Consider the following 20,961-nt stretch of genomic DNA (forward strand, 5'->3'; position numbering starts at 1 on the left):
AGTTTCAAAATTTCACTGAAAATTACAAAAAATACCAAAATTGTCCATTATTTTTAGTTATGTTAAAGTAAACATATTTTTGGATTTATACATGCCAGATGCTATGAAAACTGACATTCAAGTTTCAAAATGCCAGTTATATGCCCCTGTGGTGGGATAGGGGTGCCTCCTCTGGGGCCGGCAAAGGGGGCAAATTCAGTACAATTAAGCGTTTCTACAGGTATTTTCGTCCTTACCTTTTCCTTCTACTGGTGGTTCATAGTGGTATCAGAGCATTGTTATTTTTCACTATGACACTCCCACCCCTCCACCTCACAATACTACAACGCCCTTCTCTTGTCCCGATCTGCGTAACTCAGCGTCAGTATCAGGAACGAGTCAGATACGCTTCAAATTGGGCGCCATTTCTCAAGCGCTATATTTGGTTACTGTTGCCTTCAGCTTATATGAATTAGTTGTTACAAATAATAGTTTGCTAAACACTATTTTCACAGAAAATTCTGTATTTCTTTTTTTAAAAAGTCAATATTATTTATTATATCACAAAAATGACTTCAGTGACAATGAAGCAGACCTTGAAGAGAAAGCAGAGGAAAGCTCTTCTGAGGAAGAGACCAAACCCAGAGACAGAACATCTAAACCGAAGCTAGATTTGACTGAAACTGCTATGATTGCTCAGAGATACAATGTAAACGAAAGGGCTGCGGCACATATAACATCAACTGTGCTTCAGTCAGCTTTAAAGACCGGAATTATAACTTCTAAACAATCTAGCAACATAACTCTGCTTTAATTGTGGACAGGAGCAAAATAAGGCATGCGAAAATTAAAATTGCTCGGAATTTAAAAGAAAGTTCTAGAAATGATGATCCCATTAAAAGCCTATACTTTGGTGGTCAAATGGAAGACACTAAAACACACGCACGCATCGTTAGAGAAGAGCACTTATCACTTGTGGCTGAACCTAACTCTCAATACGTTGGTGACGTGACACCATCGTCTGGCTCTGGCCATGGCGAGACCACGGCTATTTTCGAGTACATCATGAACCAAATCGAAGGTGGCTTTGATGACGTTGAGGTTCTTGGGTGTGATGGAAGGGAGGTATTCGTCGAAAATTAAAGTAACTAACAGGCTATTTGTCTCTTGCATTTTAATGAACTGCCTTTCCGAGCTCTCTTCACGCATATTGGCGCTAATTCAAGCCTCTATTCTTACACAGGTCCCATAGCTTCAAAACTATCTGACTGTGTGAAAAGCTTCCAGTGGTGACATTCAAACCAATAAAATGTGACTTATCTCATCATATTCAGAAGAGCTCAGAAAACTCAGTAAAGACCTGAGATACTTATCTCAAGTCTTCCATTGCTAATGGTCCTCGTCACGTCTTTGAGACTATTCATAGGTCTAGATCTTACCAAATGAATACCAGGCTGTAATCCGTTCATCCATTCAGACGAATGTATTTCTCGCACTCCCAGAGAATGTTCTTTTCGCCATGATGACTGATGGTCCACTTGCTGTCCGACAAGATGATTTACATAAGATTCTTAGTGCTCGAAAACACGAAGCAGAGAATCTTCATAACACTATTAGATATAACATCATTCCCAGACTGAATTTTGAGGCAAAAGATTACAATGAAATGATCTTTTGGGAAAGCACTGATGTTTCAATAACTATACCACCAGTTCTAAGGACAGTATCAAACAAATAGCTCATGGACAAACTTTCTCTTTCTGACAACACTGTGCCAGAATAGTCCTCCACCGTCTATCCATGCCACATGATGGCAATAGAACGGATAGTGAAATTAGTCACTGAAGCAGCCTCTCGAGTATGTGGTAGTGATGCTAGGAACAGGATCATCAGGTCAACCTTACTTTCTAGGCAAGCTGTGTCTAAATTTCAATCAAAGTCCCAATTTGTGACAATTTTTCATGACAGTGACGAATTGGATTAGTCCATCCGTCCCTATGTATGGTTGGTTGGTTGGATAGGGCTGGCGCAGGTGCAGCCACCTCCACGTGGTAGACTCTGGGACGCTTGGACAGGCTATATGACCAGGTGAGCGAGGAACTGCACAACCGCTTAAATGTACTGAATTTGCCCCCTTTTCTGGCCCCAGAGGAGGCATCCCTATCCCACCCAAGGGCACATAACTGGCATTTTTATACTTGAATGTCAGTTTTCTAAGCAACTGACATGTATTTAATCAAAAAATGTTTACTTTAACATAACTAAAAATAACGAACAATTTTGGTATTTTTTGTAATTTTCAGTGAAATTGAGACAATAGTTCTCATAGAAGATACTATCCGATTTGAAAAAAAATCTATACCTGTAATGTCCATGTGGGTGGGCCACTTTTGCCAGGTATTACATTTCGTTCCGAAAAAAAAAGTGGTAAAACGCTGCACCCTAGACTATACTAGTGTCGAGTACAAACGGCTGGTGCGATTGGGAAAATTCCACCATTTTAGATTAAAAACCACCTATTTCTAACAACTTTAATCTCTTTCCATTTTTTGTATCTTTTCATAACGAATTTGGCCTATGACCATGAACTTTTGATACACCCTGTATAAAAAACAAAACTGTATTCGCAGACTTGGTTAAGTTCCATTCTCCTTTCTTCTAATTTAGGAAAATTAAAAAAAAAAAAAAAAAAAAACTCAAACACAATACAGAGCAGGAGTAGTCTATCAAGTATTCAGACACATTTCTTCTCAATTACAAACAATTTCTCCTCTTTAACCCACCGTAGCACGCGCCGCGGGCTCACACTCCGTGGATAGAGAAATTTTAGTTTTCTTAGAACTGTTAAAGGAGTTTGTGCTGTAAAATATACGTGGTGAATTGTCAGAAACATTGCAAAGAAAATATTAAACAATTTAATATCACTTCAGAACAAAATACCCATTACAATAAGATAAATAAATATTGCGGAGTGAGACTCCGCGCGTGCGCCTTGATGTTATAAGTGACCACGCGTGCTATAGAGGGTTAAACAATTATGTAACATGTTCAAAATTATTGTCGCATATCTATTATTGTCTTCTTGTAAGAATATAATTTGATAATGATTTTGCAGGGTACTTTTAATATTGATACTATGTGTATGATCGGGAAATGTATATTTGTGGTAAATTTCATAGGAAAAGAATTATAAATACGAAAATCAGAATGAGTAAAATAAAATGTTGCTAAATGGACAAGAAAATTTTATTTTCGTTTTATTGTTCTTATTTACTGCTCTTTTAACATGAAATTTGCTATATACATGTCTTTGCCGATTATACACATACTAACATTATAAGAAATACCAGAAGAATTCGTTATCAACTTATATTCCTAGAACAACATATTTATAGACATGCGGCAATAATTTTGATCATAAGTGTACCTTTATTCTTGCACACTTACAGAGAATACTCGACCATAAATTTCAACTACCTTAATATCATTATCATAGGTATTCTACCAGTATTGGCAGGTCACTTGCCGCAACTCAGAAGCTTCCATGCTGTACGGTCTTTCGCTAACCTCTTCGGTTTGATGTTCAATTTTTCTGTCTTGATATCATCCATTTATTGTAGTCTCCTTCGCCCCCTTCCTGCTACCATACCCTCTACTACGTCCCTCATGATACAGTTCCTTCTCAGCTCCAATGTCTCAACCTGTTTCTTTTTCTCTCCTTAATAATACCTACAATTGTTCTTTTCACCCCCACCAATTCTAAGACACTCTCATTCGTTTTCCGCTCGATCCAACTAATTCTTTCCATTATTCTGCACACCCACATTTCGAACGCTATAGAGTCTGCAATTGTTCTAACAGCTGTGGCGCTGGTTTACACCACAATATAGGATTGTTAACGAAATATTTATGGAATATGAACAAAATCATGTAAGTTGCTTTTCCCCAGAAAAACAACTTATACCATATTATAAGATCCTTGATGGAATATTGACTTATGAAATGTAAGCAAAATCGTTACAACTGTATTCGAGAAAATCATACACTTTAATTTTCACTCTTCAGTGAACTATCCGTATGTTTAAACGTAAAACGAAAATTAAGAAACAATCTTACAAAAATCTGGAGTTCAAAATCTGATCTGGATATGCTGAAAACTATTCTAGGCAAACATATACAAATCAACACGAAGGACGAATTTCACTGTCACCGAACGTTCACTCCTATTATTGTTCGAAATTAAAACAAGTTAATTACATACGAACTGAAGATAGGTAGGTATATAGTCTTCCTGCACAAAACCGAATAATCCATTTGTAAACGCCTCAATGAAATGGATAAAACAGTACTGGTATGTATTATATGTGAACTAATAAACTTACCTTGAATAACTTCGGCAAAGCATCTGCGGGTTGGCCTCGAATAACAAATAATCTGGAGTTAAGTTTTCTAAGATTTCGGTCCAAATCTTCAAGGCATTGAAGAAGAAATCTAGAAGCAAAAGATTTATTATATATACACTTTCATACACGATATCTACAGAAAGTTAAGAATATAAAATTTGCTTAATTCTCGAGTTTGGAAGATCTAACTTGACCCAATTCTGTCAGTACATATTAGTCTAATAATATTTGTCATATTTCTAAATGTCTGTAACCTTTCTACACAACAACGTGGTAGTAGTGTGTACCTCATAGCTCTGTCTTTCGGGTGACAAGATAGTGAAGCTAATTATCACCAACTCTATGGCCTGTAATATCAAATGAGTCACCAAATTCTAAAAATTTTCTTGTCACTTGTTTGGAATGAGTTTTTATTTTCATTGTTTATGGTTTGTTAATACCCAATTTGGGATAATTTATCCCATGTTCAGGTATTTAATTTACATTTTACAAACTTATTGCGCTGTTTTTCAGGCGTTAAAATAAAGATTAAAAAAAAAAAAAAAAAAACTTTAAAAAACTTGATTTTTTGAAAGTTTTGTAAAGTGAACAAGAAACATTTTAGAAATAGAGACTCAAAAAACTAATTTATAATAACTAATCTTACATATATATATAAGAGAATGTATGTTTGTCCCCTACACGAATTCACACTGTTGACTTCACATACTTCAACGTGATTTTAGAGAATCAAACTATATAGAACATTTTGGTTCCTATGCTAAGGGGAGGAGAAGGGCCTTGAAAGATAGGACTTGAGCATGGTGTAGGAAGAACACTTTAAGGATCATCTGGGCATCGTCTCCAAGCAAAGTAAGCATATCAACTGGTAGTTCAAGGTGCATTCAAGTAAAAGGAAGACACTCCACGAGAAGATGGCAGAATGTGAGTAATGAACCACAAAGGGTGAGGGAAGGCCCACGGGTCAGATGACTATGCCCGATACATACGCGTGCTAATCTTCTTTCTTCTAGCCGTGAAGGACGAGAACTCGTGCCAAACACCAAGCTGAAACTTGCTAGCGTACAATGAACTGCGCAGTTTATTACGTAGGAGTTCGTTCCAGTCTGTTTGCCAGCGCTGAAGGAGACTACGGTCGACGGCAGGACGAAGATCTGAGCTGGAGAGTGGTAACCTGCAGTCAGATCTTGTAAGGGCAGTCTCCTTGGCAGCCCGGTCAGTACTCTCGTTTCAATATGGCCAGGTACCCAACAAAATTGTACATCACAGCCAACCACACGTAAGGAGTCGCAGGAAAGTAGAATTTGCTGAACAAGTGGTGCAAAGTCGACACAGTAAGGCTACATTAAGCACTGATGGAAATCAGAGCAAAGAACATCATGTCGAAGATGGTGTCGACGAATATAATGCAGAGTCTGCAAAACAGCTACTAATTCAGCAGAAACACTAAGAGTTTGGATGGAGCTTGAAACCAGCGCTATGAGAAGCCGTAATGAAGGCACAATCAACAGAGTCCGCATGTTTCGAATCATCAGCGTAAAAGACAGTGTAGGTTCGGTCCTGATCCAGAAAAGAGAAGAACTCCTGACAAAATTCTTGAGTAGTGATGACAGACTTCTTAACCCGTGCTAGATGAAAGCTAATGACTGGTGGAAGAACAGTCCACGGATGATTGGGCAGGAAGCCTAATGGACAAAGTGCAGGGACGTCCATTCCAAGAGAAGCGATAAGGTCTACAGCACGAATGCCAAGAGGCCGAGTAATAGTAGGTCGTGCTTGATAACGGAGCGAGCACCAGCTTCAAGGGCGAATGCTAAAGGATGACCAGGTTGTGCGCGGATATGGATGTAATAGCGCAGGAGCAAGGATCCCAAAGGTGTGAGAGAGAAGATTCATGGGCATCAACATAAAGACTAGGAATAAGGCTGGTCTCCAAAGGTTAGATGAAGTCCAAGATGATGATGAGTATGCAATAACGTAAAAAAGAAGTTCGAACAGAACCTCATGCAACATAGCCATAATCCAATTGTGAACGGATAAGGCTACGGTAGTGTCGCACCAGCACCCCACGAAAGATGGGATACCAAACGTAGTAAGTTCATGGAGCAGTACTTCAGCTGGCCTGGTACTATTGGTCGTGGTCTTTTAGTCCAATTCTTCATCTGTGACAGGAGTAAGACCAAAGGCGTTGCTTGGCATTCTAATATTGTGCATAAATATTATTCTTTCCGTGCGAAGCCGGGCACTTCTACTAATAGTATATAATTTATAAATATATATGAAATGTATATGTAATTTATATATATTTATATGTCTATTTGTATGAACTATTGCTTTAAAAATTAGTCACTCCATAATTACGTTTAAACAAAAACTTATATTTCTACACATAGCATACGGTAACTCAACAGCTCAAGGTATCCGAAGGTTCATACGCCGAAAGAGTAGGAGTTCTATTCTAATCAAATATTGATTGTTATTACCAACCTTTTCTCAGACTTTGCCAGGTATTATGCCTCGACCTACTCAAACACCTTCCAACATTATATGAATCCTGTACTTATTTTTCACAGGATCATGGTCCTGTCTATTTTAACCACACCAGTCTAATTACCTGCATTAAATCTGAAGGCAAGTACATATCGTGGACTTCCACCTTAGGTTACATTCTTTATTTTTCCTTAGTGAATATCCTAAGTTTTGGGAAGATTGAAAGTCTGGCTCAGAATAGGAATAACTGAAAGTTGCATCAAATCAGTTGAAAGAATATGACCTAAGAAGAAGATTAATATGGACTAACTTGGGTTGTGTCACAATGTTAAATCACTGAAAGGTTTCGACAGAATCTTTTATTTTCTTCAACGGTCAAATCGAAATCTCAACTGTTCAACTTTACATCTCCAGGCTCAACCTGAACGTTTTGAAACTGTTATAAAGACAGTAGACTTAAAACAACCAAAAAGTTCAAATGTAACGTCCTTGTATAAAACTATCCACCATTTCTCTCACATAATAATCAGCAGCAAAACTAATAGATTTATGTTCGCCAGGTCGGCCATAACAACTCACTTCTTGGACAAACAGTATATTTTCGCCGATTTTTAATCATCATGCAGAATTAATATTTTATCCTAGTAAAAGAAAAAGTTACATTTTTGCTTCGCCCTGAACGCTTTGGAGCCAGTGAGAAACTATTACATTTCTTTGCATACAGGTGTTCTCTAGACAGATTGGCGCCGTCAATAACACAAAAAAAAACATTCTTTATTGTACTAAATGTTGATCTCATTAGCAAAGTGCTTTGAAACAGCAAACTTTTTTCTTTGCTTGAGTGAAGTTACCAAGCCATGATTTTGGCTACTAAGACTATTTTGTGTATACTTTTCATAATATAATGATTATCAACGCTTGGAAACCTTTTTAGATACGAAATAATTATATTGTACACAGGTGCGAGTACGACACACCTCGAGGTTTGCTTTATTATCTCAACTACGGTGGGAACTGCGCTTGTAATCTGTGTGAATTGCAGACTGAATCTCCACAATTGCCAATTTGTATTCTTTTTTTATTACACTGTTTTATATTGGACTATCATGCGAAGTATCCATTAGTTATAAGACTGAATTCTTACCAAATTGATCTGAAACACTTATTTAATTGCAGTCTCGAGTTCTTAGTTTCTCACGAGACTAAAAGACGTGTTGTCAGAACTACTCAATATATCATAACTATATTTGCATTAAGTATGAATATAAAAACTAAATTTTCCACATTGCCAACCAAAGACATTGTACTGGAATCTTCCCGAGTGTTAGTAGAAACGAGGAGTTTGCGCTGGTGTTAATAAAGTTAGGTACGCAAAAGCCTCAGTCGACGAACTTATATCCTAATATGCATACAACTTCGACTAAGTATTAAATTTTTGTGTGGATTACAACCATAGCCTCAACAGAGAAAGTGAACAAAATGTTCTATATAATTTTATAAAGTGTGTCGTTCTTGAAACAGCAAGACCTCGCTGGAAACTGGTGCTTTACCCAACCCCCTTACTTACTGCCCCTGTTTTACAGTGAAAGCGTACTCCAACGTAAATAGTGTTTTAGTGTATGTGATAAAAGGAATAACCATAAGGGCTATATTCTAAATTCTTTCATTTTTTTTTTTTTTTTGTTTTTTGTTTTTTGTTTGTTTGTTTTGTCGTACAAAGTATTTCATATTTCTGAATTGTATGCGTAGTGTTGTTTGCTCAAGCGTTCATGCTTAGTGAAAATTTGTGTGTTATCAGTATCCTTTCTTTTACTACATATACATGCGAATATATTCAATAAATAGGAATTCATTTAAGGTATCTTGTTTCTTTTTTATTTGTGCGTGTGTTAATATTTATGGAATCATCAGCTTGCCAGTTGTATATATGCATACATATGTACAAAAGTAAAATACAGGCAAGCCTTGATTTCCGAACCACTGAGGCTACCCATGTCATATTTCTTTATTTGCGTTTGAACAGGACATGAACTCTGTACCAGGTTGTTGTTAACTGTTTCTTTAGAGACTATTCTAGGAGCCAGTACCCAAAGGTAGGTAGCAGATTCGTTACCTGGATTACTCTCCAAGAAACGATAATGTTACATACGTTTCGTTCTTCGCTACTTGCTTCAAAAATGCATTTTTTGTGATAGTTTCTTACTTTATACTATGCCTATGTTGCTTCATTTTAATAAAAGTGGTAACCTGCTCACTCATCTGGACGATATCGGTTAAGTTTCATGAAGTGAAAGATAGTACCAGGAGACGTGAGGTAAATTAACAAGTTCAGGTTTCACCTTACCCGCTGAAAAAGATGGGAGACCCTATCGAAACAAAGGTAATTTGACATTTGATACAATCCGAGGTAAAGTCCATTATCAGGGTGTCTACTGGAATACCAGAAAGTAAATTCATGACTTTTTCATGACTTTTCATGACCTTTTTGTTCAAATTTTCATGACCATGGCGATAAAAATTTACCATTAGTAATAATAAACCCCTACCATCAGTGGTGCATCGGAACTATGCGGGTTGCTAGTCTTAAATATCACTTATTGTGAATCTTAAAGAAAGAATCTAAAATTCTGCCGCCTTGTGCTCGAGCACAGAATAGCACTTACCAAAATACGGGCCTGCTCTTACCAGTTAATCACTCTATACTGCATTTGAAGTTTTAATTTTGAGTATAATTATCCATCTAGCAGAAATTTGTCTGAAATTAAGCACTCAGAGAACTGCCCAAAGACAAAACAAATTATACAAGAAATTCGTTTTAAAAAAATAGATCATCAAATTTAAAATCTGCAAACTCAAACGAATAATATTATTTGCATAAGTCTAAAGGCCCAAAAATACACAATTTACATTTCTTAGAAGTAAAGAAATAGCAGATCACAAAGTTGGACAGTAAAAAGTTGTTACTACATTACAGAGACTAGAAGATGAAATAGGGAGCAGCTAGGAAGACAGTAAAGTACCAGTTAGCCAGCACTAGCTGGTGGGGGAAATTCTCACAATTACTGACGTGATACAACTGTTTCAGTACATGCAGTATGAGGTATAAAAGTATGAAATATAAAAATATACTCTGAGATTTCAGATTTTCATGATCAGTTGGGTAAATAAAGGACTTTTTCATGGCTTTCATGACCACTAAGCAAAATATATGACTTTTTCATGACTTTCATGACTTTCATGACCAGTAGACACCCTGATTATTAACAGGGTGGAAAAAAATCATGATTTTTTTTTAAAAAATCATTTTTGTTGATTTTTTTGATTTAAATCAAATCTTTCTCCTCGTATAATACAAGTCGCGAACTGAAGAAAAAGCATTAGGAATTAGTATTAAATGCTAATTATGTCATTTAAGTGAAAGTATTGGGGTTGAATTTTGAATATCCCCAATCGTTAACCTATATCAATCGCAAACAATGTTTCTTAACCCTTTTAAATTATGGCTCTTTTTAAAGGTAAATTATAGACTTTCAATCAAGCAACTACAGCATCATCCCTATTTATCCTAGAATCATAGTACATATATCACTCACTCTCTTTAGAATAGAACAGCTTTTGAAACGGTAACATTCACATTTCCCTATCATGTCCCTGAAGCGGGAAATTTTGAGAGTAATCGGCATTTTTAAAACTTTTTTTTGTTTTAAAATTTTGATCCCCTCTGGACTCTCCTGTGTTAATGCACAGATCTCAAAATCAACTGGGAAATACTAAGGGGTGTACTAAATGTGTGTACAAAATTTGAAGCTTCTACCTTGAGTAGTAAGGGTGAGGAAACTATTTAACAATGAGTTAAGAACATTCCTACAATGCCCCAGATGACCCGGATGTAATATAACAATTTCCTCAGACATCCCTATTTATCCTAGGATCAGGGTTGGCAAAAACCATGATTTTTATTGAAAAAAAGAAAAAAAACAAAAAAGTTTTTTTTGGTTTAAATCCGTTTTTTTTTGTTTGTTTGTTTAAATAATTTGCTTTACGTACTTATACCACATATGGACAGAAACAAGTTTTTTTCGCCTTGGTATTATTATGCAACAACCGGGTTATGCTAGAAGGGGTCACATAAGCCCAAAGTGAAATTCAGACAGCTTCTCGGCTTACAGCCGAGAGAAATTATCCTCCGTTTGAACTCGGAACCGGGACTAATTGGTTACAAATGCGATACGTCTGCCGACTCACTCACAAAGGACTCCTGATTAAAAAAAAAAAAAAAAAAAAAAAAAAAAAAAAGTTGTACTAATCTTTACATACTTGTTAATATAATTGTCAAGAGTCATTTCAGAAGGAAAAAAGATAGTCAGTTGCACAAGTGAAACCATTATACAGAATTACATTTGGATATTTCAAAGTAGTGCATAGTACAGAAGAACTAATTTAATCCAAGTTAGTTAACGACTTTTATTAGTCCAAGTTAAAGAAATACAACGGCATAATTTGCATATCAGTAAGAAAAGTGAATAAAGATACGAATTATTTGAGTACACTTTGGCTCTGACCCATTTATACATAAATAGTTACAAAAGATACTTCTGATTTCAATAAATGCCTTTCGTGGGGTTTGTATACCCCCACCTCCCAAGTACGGAATTTCAATGTATTTTATCAGTAGTAAACATTATTAAAACGAAACAATATTTAGAATTTCTTCGTTTGGAATTGCATAACAATAATAACAAACTATAAAAAATCACAAAAGAAACATTCATAAACTTATATATATTTTTTTTTTAAAAAAAAAGATGCTTTTGCAGTATAATCTCTTTGAGTAATGAATGGGGAATGTAGGTCTGAATATAATACGAATAATATACGGGAGTGAAACGTGATAACCCACAAATGTGTGTTCATCAAGCTTTTACGAACTCACTTTTACGAACATTTTTCGTTTTTTGGTTTAAACCAGCTGGTTTAAATCAGCCAACCTTGTCTATGATAATGATTTGTACATTATTCACATCATAATAAAACAAATTTTCAAACGGTACCCTTCAAATGTCTCCGTCATGTATTTGGGGCGGGTTAATCACGAAAAAGGAATTTTTTGTTAAAAATATAATTAAAAAAAAAATACCTCTGTGGATCCCTCCCCCTGTTTTAAGGCAGAGATCTGAAAAATATTGAGGGGTACATTGAGTAAATGTGCAAAATTTCAATCTTGTAGGTGCAAAAGTAAGCCAGCGAAAAATAATATTCCCCAAATATCCCAGATTTCCGTATAAAACAGGATCTCAGGTAACAGTTTCCTGAGACATCCCTATCTATCCTAGGAGCATAGTACGTACATAATTTTCTTCAGAATAGAACAGCCTTTCAAACGGTACCATTCATATGTCTCTATCTGAGGCGGAAAAATCACGAAAAAAGCTATTTTTGTTAAAAAATATCCTTTTTAAAAACATTTTTGCCCTTCTGGACCCCGCTGTTTCCACGCAGAGATCTGAAAATTATTAAGGGGTGCACTGAACGAGTGTGCACAATTTGTCTTCTGAATGCAAAATGTAACCCGCCAAAAAATAATACGCATAACAAAATATACCTTTTTAAATTTATGATGTCATCACACACTATGCCTCAACGCAGAAAGGCGTGAAAGCGTATGTAACGTGTTCTAAAATGCCACCAGTCTTGAAGAAAACGAAGTAAAAAGCCTTATTGGTACTTTTTTAATCGAATAATGAAGATTCTACCCTATTACCTAAAAATAGGTGATATAGTTTAAAAGATTAAGCATTAAGGAAAAAAGTACAGCAATGTTTATCAAAATGACACTTTTTTTTTTTCCACAGAAGTTACTGATATTTGGCAGGAGCCTATTTTTAAAAACTCAGAACTAGCTTGCGGCATGAAATACATAAATTTTGCCTAAAGTTATAAAATTAAAATATATATATATATATATATATATGGAGAGAGGATAGGACCCCTCTAAATACACCTTATTATCTGGGAACAAACAAACAGACACGCACAAAAAAGAATTTTCGTCTTAAAAGTTGATGGTGATTTCCCCGTTGGAATAGTTAACGATTTTAAAACCCAAACACAATGTTACGAAAAGAAGAAAGCAGGATTGCTCCGTTCCCTGTTCAAAACGGGATTTCCCTAATCATCCTCTGCATGGCACTTGTTTTCATACTATACTGTACCTTTGAGTCTCATTGTATTATGATTATTAACTTCCATAATCAAAAGAACAGAACAGAAACTGGATATTACTTATTTTCACTTTAAATTAATTTATTTCGAAATTCGATTTAAATAAACGATTTTTATTAAAAAAATCAAGTGATTTAAATCTTGATTTAAATCGTGATTTAAATCAGACTGATTTAAATCAATCCACCCTGATTATTAATGTTTAATAATGAATCAATTAATTTCTATACGAAATTTCCTGTCTATGTTCATGCCTGCGCGCAAGAGAGACCAACTGTTATATTCGTACACTACAAAAGACAAAAGCTTTTATAGATTTTCCTTTCAACTCTTTCAATAGCAGAATCTGTCTTTCCACGGAGTGTCAACATACTTTTCCACACCAATTTACGCTATTTGAGCATGGAATAAAGACTTGAGCTCAAAATAGCTAAGTCTTTACGACTAATGTATGATAACGGTTGGCCAGTGCTCAACATATGAATGAATTATAACGGTTGGTAAATACTCACAATAGCATATGTACGTGATAAAATACCGGTAATGAAAGTTCAAAATGTCCGGTAAGTTTTTTTATTCGTCGACATCCTACGATGCATCTCATGACGTTAATACACGAAAAATCACGCATGCATATTTCCTAAGTGAAGTAATTTCTAATTCTAGTTCAGTACAATAACTCACAGCAACAGAGTCACGGAACGTATGCATTGTTCTGTTTCTAATTTCTCGATTCTAAGGACTGTAACTAGCTTGCATTTATTTATTGTAATAGTTTTCTTGGAGCTCTAAATATTAAAGGAAACTACAAAAAGCCTAATCTTAGGGGAAACCCGAGAACATACGAAAATAATTCGATTAAATCTATGCATGGTTGAAGCAGAAAACAAACTTATCACGTTCTGCTAGATCACCTGAGACAGGTCCAATATCTTAGATCTGGTAAAAGTACGTTGTAACCTGGAACAAATTTTGTGATTGTAAAGATATAGCAAAGACGTTTGGGAATAAGAACGCAAAAACCGTAAACTTGGGTAAGTTCGACATTAAAAGACCCAAAATTCTGGAAGATTCAGAATTAATAGCAGACTAATATTCAAAAAAAGAAGCTCTGCAGGGAGGAAACGATGGCAAAGATGAAAGTATTAATGAAACAACCGAAACATTGGAAAACATCGTCATACAAGGAAACAGGTAGCAAGGGGAAGTATAGGATATATTAAGATCGAGAATGATAAATGTTAACATGTGAATGAAAGCAGGTTAGATTATGAAACACGGAAAAATGAATGTACTAAAAAACAAGCTACTCATACTATGGATGTATGAAATAATAATAATGGATTTGTACTAAGAAATAAAGGGATGCAGCCTACGTAAAAAAAAAAAAAAAAAAAAAAAAAAATCTGAATCAAAGGGAACATCCTGACCCAGCAAAGTTTTACATAAGACAGAAGCAGAATTTCGATAAGCTGTTAACACACATTCAGACAGAAAAGAAACCGAGACTAAACATATATTAGGAATCCACGGGATACGGAGAAGGCCCACTTAGAGACTGTGTAAGTTATTTAAAAATTTAAGTACGACAAATCCCTCAAAGATTCTTCATGTAAAGAAGACGACAGCAAAGAGAAACACTAGAAGTTAGGAAAAAGCAGTAGGGGAAACCGTGGTAATAAGAGACATGGCCAAAAAATACCCTAAATATCAAATCAAAATTATAAGAAAAAAAAAAATAATAATGGCAACGCCAATACTTTACTTTCCTACCCCACTTGTACGTATGAACTAATATCGGTTTTTATGTTGTTGTCACAGTATAAAAAAATACCTTCACTTTGAACTTACCATAGAAGTTCGTGACTGTTTTAAAATAAAATTTTATTGTGAAAAGTGAGTTACAAATGTGGAAATGACTGCTATGTAACTTTGTGACTAAGATTATGAAGATCGATGTGAAATTTTGAAAACTACTGAAACATTGTATTTAGGGTCAATTGAGGGCATATCTCTTATTACCCCTTTTAGAAATTTCGAAGGGATAATAAAACAGCTGTCTCTTATTACCCCAGTTCAAATTTATGGTTATTTAGCGCATGTGACCAGTATAACCTGCTTTTTTTTTTATAAAGGTAAAAAGTAAACAGGAAAGTTCATACTCTGGAAATTCAGTCAGAGCACGTGTATAGATAGTGACAGTGGAGAATATGCTTTGGATCAACTAATTTCATCATCATCTGATATGAAAGTTTACCAGAAGAAATTGATCCAACCAGAGCAAAATCTTCGGAAATGTATTACGCTGTGTACTACGATCTTGACAGGTATGTTCGGAGGGTTATTGCTTTTTCCAGATAAAGGACCGTGCAAGATTAAATTGTTGAAAAAAGAACTAAGTGGTTTCAATTGGCCTGCCTGTGATGACATTCAAACAGTGCCATCCAAATTTGCGGTTTATGGACCTATCAAACTGGATGGAAATGGGCCATTCCAGATTTCCAAGGGATAGCTCTGGAACCATGAAACGAGTTGGGGGATACCAAATGCCATCCAATTTTGTGAACCAATGTAAGGAATTACTGATCTGATACATACATAACGTTCATAAAATTATGTACGACATTTTTAGTGCCTTAAAGAAGTCCAAGAGCTTATGCGTGTATTGGCATTTTTGAAAATTTCCCTTGCATTGTTAAAAAGAACTAAAACTTTTATAAAAGCATATTGAAAAAAATACTGGTTCTCTAGGCCTTCAGGAATACAAGTTTAGCATTGTAGCTAGTTTAGATTGATTCAAGAATTTATTATGTTTAACTAAAAGGTTGTACAAAAAAGACTTTTTTAAATTTAAAACAGCCTAGGGGAACACACTATGAAAGAAACATAGGTATGTTGCATATCAATCTTCTCAGAAAAGTGTGATCTTGCAAGTGGTTCTTTCCACACAGCCCCATCTTTCACACAGCTCTTACTACCGGAACCGGATATTTTCCAAGTAGCCCCCAAAGCGGAGCTACTTGGAAACAGCGCATTTTCGCTCTTGGGAGGCTTCAGTCTCAGTAAAATTTTGTTATGACTACAGAGAAAGGTAACATGAACTAAGTTCTAGAAACATCACAAGAAGAAGAAAAATTAATTGCAATAAATAACAAGTAGTAGTACGAAAAAAAACTTTCCAAGTAGTCCTAGTTTATGGTATCGATTTTATGTGACTGACTAAACTTGTTAAAAAAAGCCACAACTAATAATGCAACAATTATCTCCTTTAATATTTTGCTAAAGAAGTTGTGTTGACATGTATTTTAGTTTACAAAGCACATATTTTAAATTAACTTTCCGAAGATTGTGAAATCAAGTAAACTTACAACGGTAACAATTTACAATTCCAAAATTTGTAAAATATACACTAGAAATTATTGATTTTAATTTAATACGAGCACTGTGTAAGAATGCAAAATTATCTATGACGTGTGTAGCCCTTCCTACTGGTCTTGTGGCTAGTGTGCTTTTGTTGCACGTGGTCTCGGGTCCGATTCCCGGCAGAACACAAAAAACTAATTCCACAATCATTCACTTTCATTATTCGTACGTCTCTTTTAGCCTAAAAGGTATAATAGTACGACGTTAAACTACATACAAAATTATCTGTCTATACCGTGTGTAGTTATGAAGAAACAGAGGAAGGAAAATGGAAGGTATTAACCACGAAAATTCTCCATAAGCAAACCATTCTGCACGATATGGGAAGGCGAAAGCAGCGTGTTAACTCACGATTCGCAACCACAGAAGTGTCCGTGAGATAAGCACACACGGACTGTTTGAATACTGAATTGTGTAGATAGTGTGTGACTAACAGCTGGACTATAAATACCGGAAAATGGAAATCCTGCTTGTAGTGAATACTTAACAAAAGTTTACCTGTTTACGCGCCTACTCACCGATGCTTCACGCTATTCCCTACGGTCGCACCCCCGAATGGGCCCACCAGCTTTGCCCTCCCTTGAACTAGAATACACTGAAATGTAGCTTGTAATGACTACTTGGTGCGTATTATTCGTGCTTGTCGTTCTCACAGCATATTATAAACCAGAACGGAATTGGTTGTCATACTTGTACACGCTCGTAAACATGCATAAGTTTGTGAGGATATTTGCGATAAACTTTCTGGAAAAAAAAAAAAAAAAACGAAATATTCATTGAAAAGCCCTACTGGAATTAAGATGCATTGAAGCATGCAAACCCATGCATTATAAAGATTCCTAAAGGCACTAAGATGAAAAAAGCAGTAGGGCCTATATGTGCAGTGAATTTATATTTGGTTTCCTATTGTAAATCTGCACTCGCTTATTATGTGTCATGTCCCTTAAAACGTTCGATATACATTTGATACATATGGAGATGTGAATGCGAACAAAATACAAGAGCAGTGTGGGGGCTTGAGGGAGGAAAGGAATATAACATGGTGATTTGGCGCTATTTGAAGCCACGAAGACTTCATAACACCGTAGGGTAAATCTTATGTCAAGTATGTATACTGTTTCTAGGGTTTTCTCACTCTTATTGTAAATAAAATCATAGTAACGTTTTCATTATTATTTAGAGGTACATGGTTTGTGTTTCTTCTCTAAACATCAGTCTTTCTTTATGAAGAAATAATTTCACCCGTCAACTTTCACACCTGGCTCCCGTATTGCTTAGCAGAATCGTATTTGCTCGTCAAGTAGGAAGCAAGAAGTTCCAGCTACTAAATTAGTTTTACGTCATTCAATCCGTATTTTCGTATAAAATTATGTAAAAAGTTATTTAACCACATTATATGCAATCAACACTACAATTTTACTTGCATTTATTGGACTGTATTGTCATAAACGATCTTATTTTGTTACTTGTACAGAACTCTGATTCGCATCATCTGAGTTTTGTTCTCAAAACCTGCATTTCACTCTCTCTTTATAAGTTAGTGTAAATAGGTTATTACCTCCATTTGTTAATTCCAACGTTAGAAGAGCCAGCAAACCAAGGATCTAATATAAAAATGCAACGAAATGTAGTTGCACCTTTCAGTCCTTCTCTCAAACTGGGATTATCATGCAAGCGAAGTCCTTTTCTGAACCAATGAACAGTATGTTTGGGCTTTTTCTCTGCACTCATAATTACCCCGTAAATACCACTTGTAACCAAAGATTGTTCATTTTGTCTCACTCAAATTGTCACTATTGCAATGTAAAAAAACGTTTACACTAACACGTTTATCATACACTTACGCGCCCACCTACAACAAAAACAAACAGCCAACGTCCCACGAACTCTAACAGCACCTGAACACGCCGCATTCAACGTGACTTGTTCAATGACGTCACCAGGTATTATTCGAGAATGAAGATCATGAAGTAATGAGGATAAAAAGAACGGGCATCGTAGAAACAAGTGCACTTAAGAACGAAAGTTACATGTATGCACACCTATAACACGTATATTCGTATGTTATAGTGAGTGAACTTTCGTCCTTGAATGGCATTGATTATTACGACATGGAGAACTGTCTGAATGCGATTTGAAACGATTCACCCAAATAGGCTATTTGCATTCATTTCAGCGTAAGTGGCGTACGGTGCTGCAGGATGATAAGTTCCTAACAGGAAATGAAATAAAATTTCTAGTTTTACGTCCGATATTAATTTCCTCCCTTAAGTTAAAGGAGATATATATTAGTAAAAGTGAATTATTATGAAATAAATCGTGGAATGACAATGTTAGAGAAAACGAGAACCCATTGAAAACTCACGAACATATTAGCTAACACGAACTCACTTGGTCTGAGATTTTTGAACCAGAGACCCCTTGGACCAGAGGCAAACGCTATGACCTGTAAGTTCTAGCAGGGTCGGGGCTGGATCGTTCTTAGGAAGAGCGGTGATAAAATTCATATATTCAGAGCCGTCGCGTGAGTGGAATAAATGGATCAGTTGCCCCAGTCAGTGCTCTTGAGAGGTAGTAGCGTAGCCAGGATTAATTTTAGGGGACCGTGAAGGAGTCATTCATGATAAAAATTTATAGAGTGAATGTGCCACTAGTCAGCCCCTCACCGGTAGTCAGCCACTTACGCATTTTTCGAAACAAAAATAAGAAAATGTTACGTTTTGACCCTTATCAATATGAAACTTAGCTTTTAGACACTCATCCTGTACACAGCCGATCACATGTCACACCGAAATGTCACCTAGTGTCGCAATAGGTGGACAAAAAAGACGCTATGTCGTAATGCGTGAATCTGCTACGTAAAAAATAACAGACGAGACTTTTTGTTATAAGTGTGTATTTGTTATCTAATGTAAAAATAATAAATATTATTTTTATTTTTAATTTGTATATATTAAGGAAATTAAAACAGAAAAAAATATTTTTGTAGATTTTGTGCATTTCGTTTGTATGGGGGGGGGGAGAGCGAGTACTGGAATTGAAAAATGAGTGATTTTCTAATAGTCAGCCCCCAGGGCTGAGTACTGGAATTATCACATATGTGTGCAATTTCGTCCATCACATGCCCAGACCAAATATCCCCTTCCCTTCTGTTAATAACATACAGCATGACTCACAGATTTTTGTTTTTCCAGTAGTCAGCCCCGGTAAAAATGCAAAGGCCGAGTACTGGTGCCTCAAAAGTCAGCCCTGTTGGTAATTTTACTGTAATTTTAAATATCTATATCCAAATTTGCTAAAACCAGGTTCCCACTTACTCATTTTATGTAAGTAAATATAAATGAATGAAAAAGGAAGAAAAATGGAAGTTCAGAAATGAAAATGGTGGTCAATTCACCAGTACTTAGAAGAGTCCCTCTACAATGCACTGAGGGCGGTAGAAAATGGAATGACTATATGTGAAGCTAGCAGAACATTCAATGTTTCTCACAACACACTACAAGATAGGATTCATGGTCGAGTAAATGAAAAGGAAAGGAAAATGGGACCAGATCCAGTGTTAACACTAACTAACTAACTAACTCTATGGCCTATGGAACCTGGAGGTTCAATGCCGCGTTCACAAAAGCTCTCCACTGACTTCTATCCTTAGCCAATTGGATCCAGTTTCTACTTTGCATTCCAATCTCTGCGAGATCCATCTTAATATTGTCCCCCCATCTGCGCCTAGGTCTTCCTAATGGTCGTTTTCCGATTGGTCTTCCAGTCAAGAGTGTTAACACTACCAGAAGAAAATAAGCTAGTTTAGTGAATTACTAAAATAGCCAAAGTTAGATTTGGGCAAAATAAAATGGATATATTGAATACAGTATACAATATTGTACAAAATGACAATAGAAAGAAACCTTTCAAAGAGAGCTATCTAGGAGAGAACTGGTATAAATTGTTCTTACGAGGAAACCCAGAATTAGTTTGCAGAGTTCCCGAAGGCAAGAGCAAGTCACCAAAGAATTTATTTGGAAGTGGTTTAAAGAACTCGAGGAGTACCTCCAAAGCATTAACGCATCCGATATTCTTCAAGATCCCACCCGAATCTTTACTGGTGATGAAACTAGTTTTAGCCTTTGCCTCGAAGCTGGTAAAGTTATCGCATCCAAAGGTTTGAAAAATGTTTATGAAGTCCGACGTGCAATTGACAAAGAAACAATCACTGTCAGGGAGTAATCTACACTCCCTCAACACCCCCCTAAAACCCCTCCAAATTTTTTTACACACACACCTGGATGGAAAGGAATACTTCTCCAAATCCAATTGTATCAATTAGTATCATATAGGTTATTTATTACATTAAGTTGGAAAAAGGTTTAGTGTTTAGGAAAGAAGGCAATATTCTTATTTATTTATTTCACTTCAAATTACGAAGCGACCTCGTTCTCATGTACGG

The 20,961-nt window shown here is 35.9% G+C and overlaps 1 protein-coding gene across 1 annotated transcript in view; it reads right to left on the bottom strand.

Annotated features, from left to right (window-relative positions):
• phr6-4 ((6-4)-photolyase) overlaps positions 1 to 18,619 on the bottom strand; it is a 49,384-nt gene extending 30,765 nt beyond the window's left edge. The window contains exons 1-2 of the mRNA XM_081769456.1: positions 18,076 to 18,619; positions 4,362 to 4,470 (exon numbers count right to left, since the gene is read on the bottom strand). Of these exons, the coding sequence (XP_081625582.1) occupies positions 4,362 to 4,470; positions 18,076 to 18,248 (282 nt within the window). The 5' untranslated portion in view covers positions 18,249 to 18,619. The remainder of the gene's footprint in view (positions 1 to 4,361; positions 4,471 to 18,075) is intronic.
• Positions 18,620 to 20,961: the final 2,342 nt, after the last annotated feature.

The sequence above is a fragment of the Thermobia domestica genome, chromosome 8, assembly GCF_964235325.1.
Source record: "Thermobia domestica chromosome 8, izTheDome1.hap1.1, whole genome shotgun sequence".
NCBI classification, from domain to species: Eukaryota; Metazoa; Arthropoda; class Insecta; order Zygentoma; family Lepismatidae; genus Thermobia; species Thermobia domestica.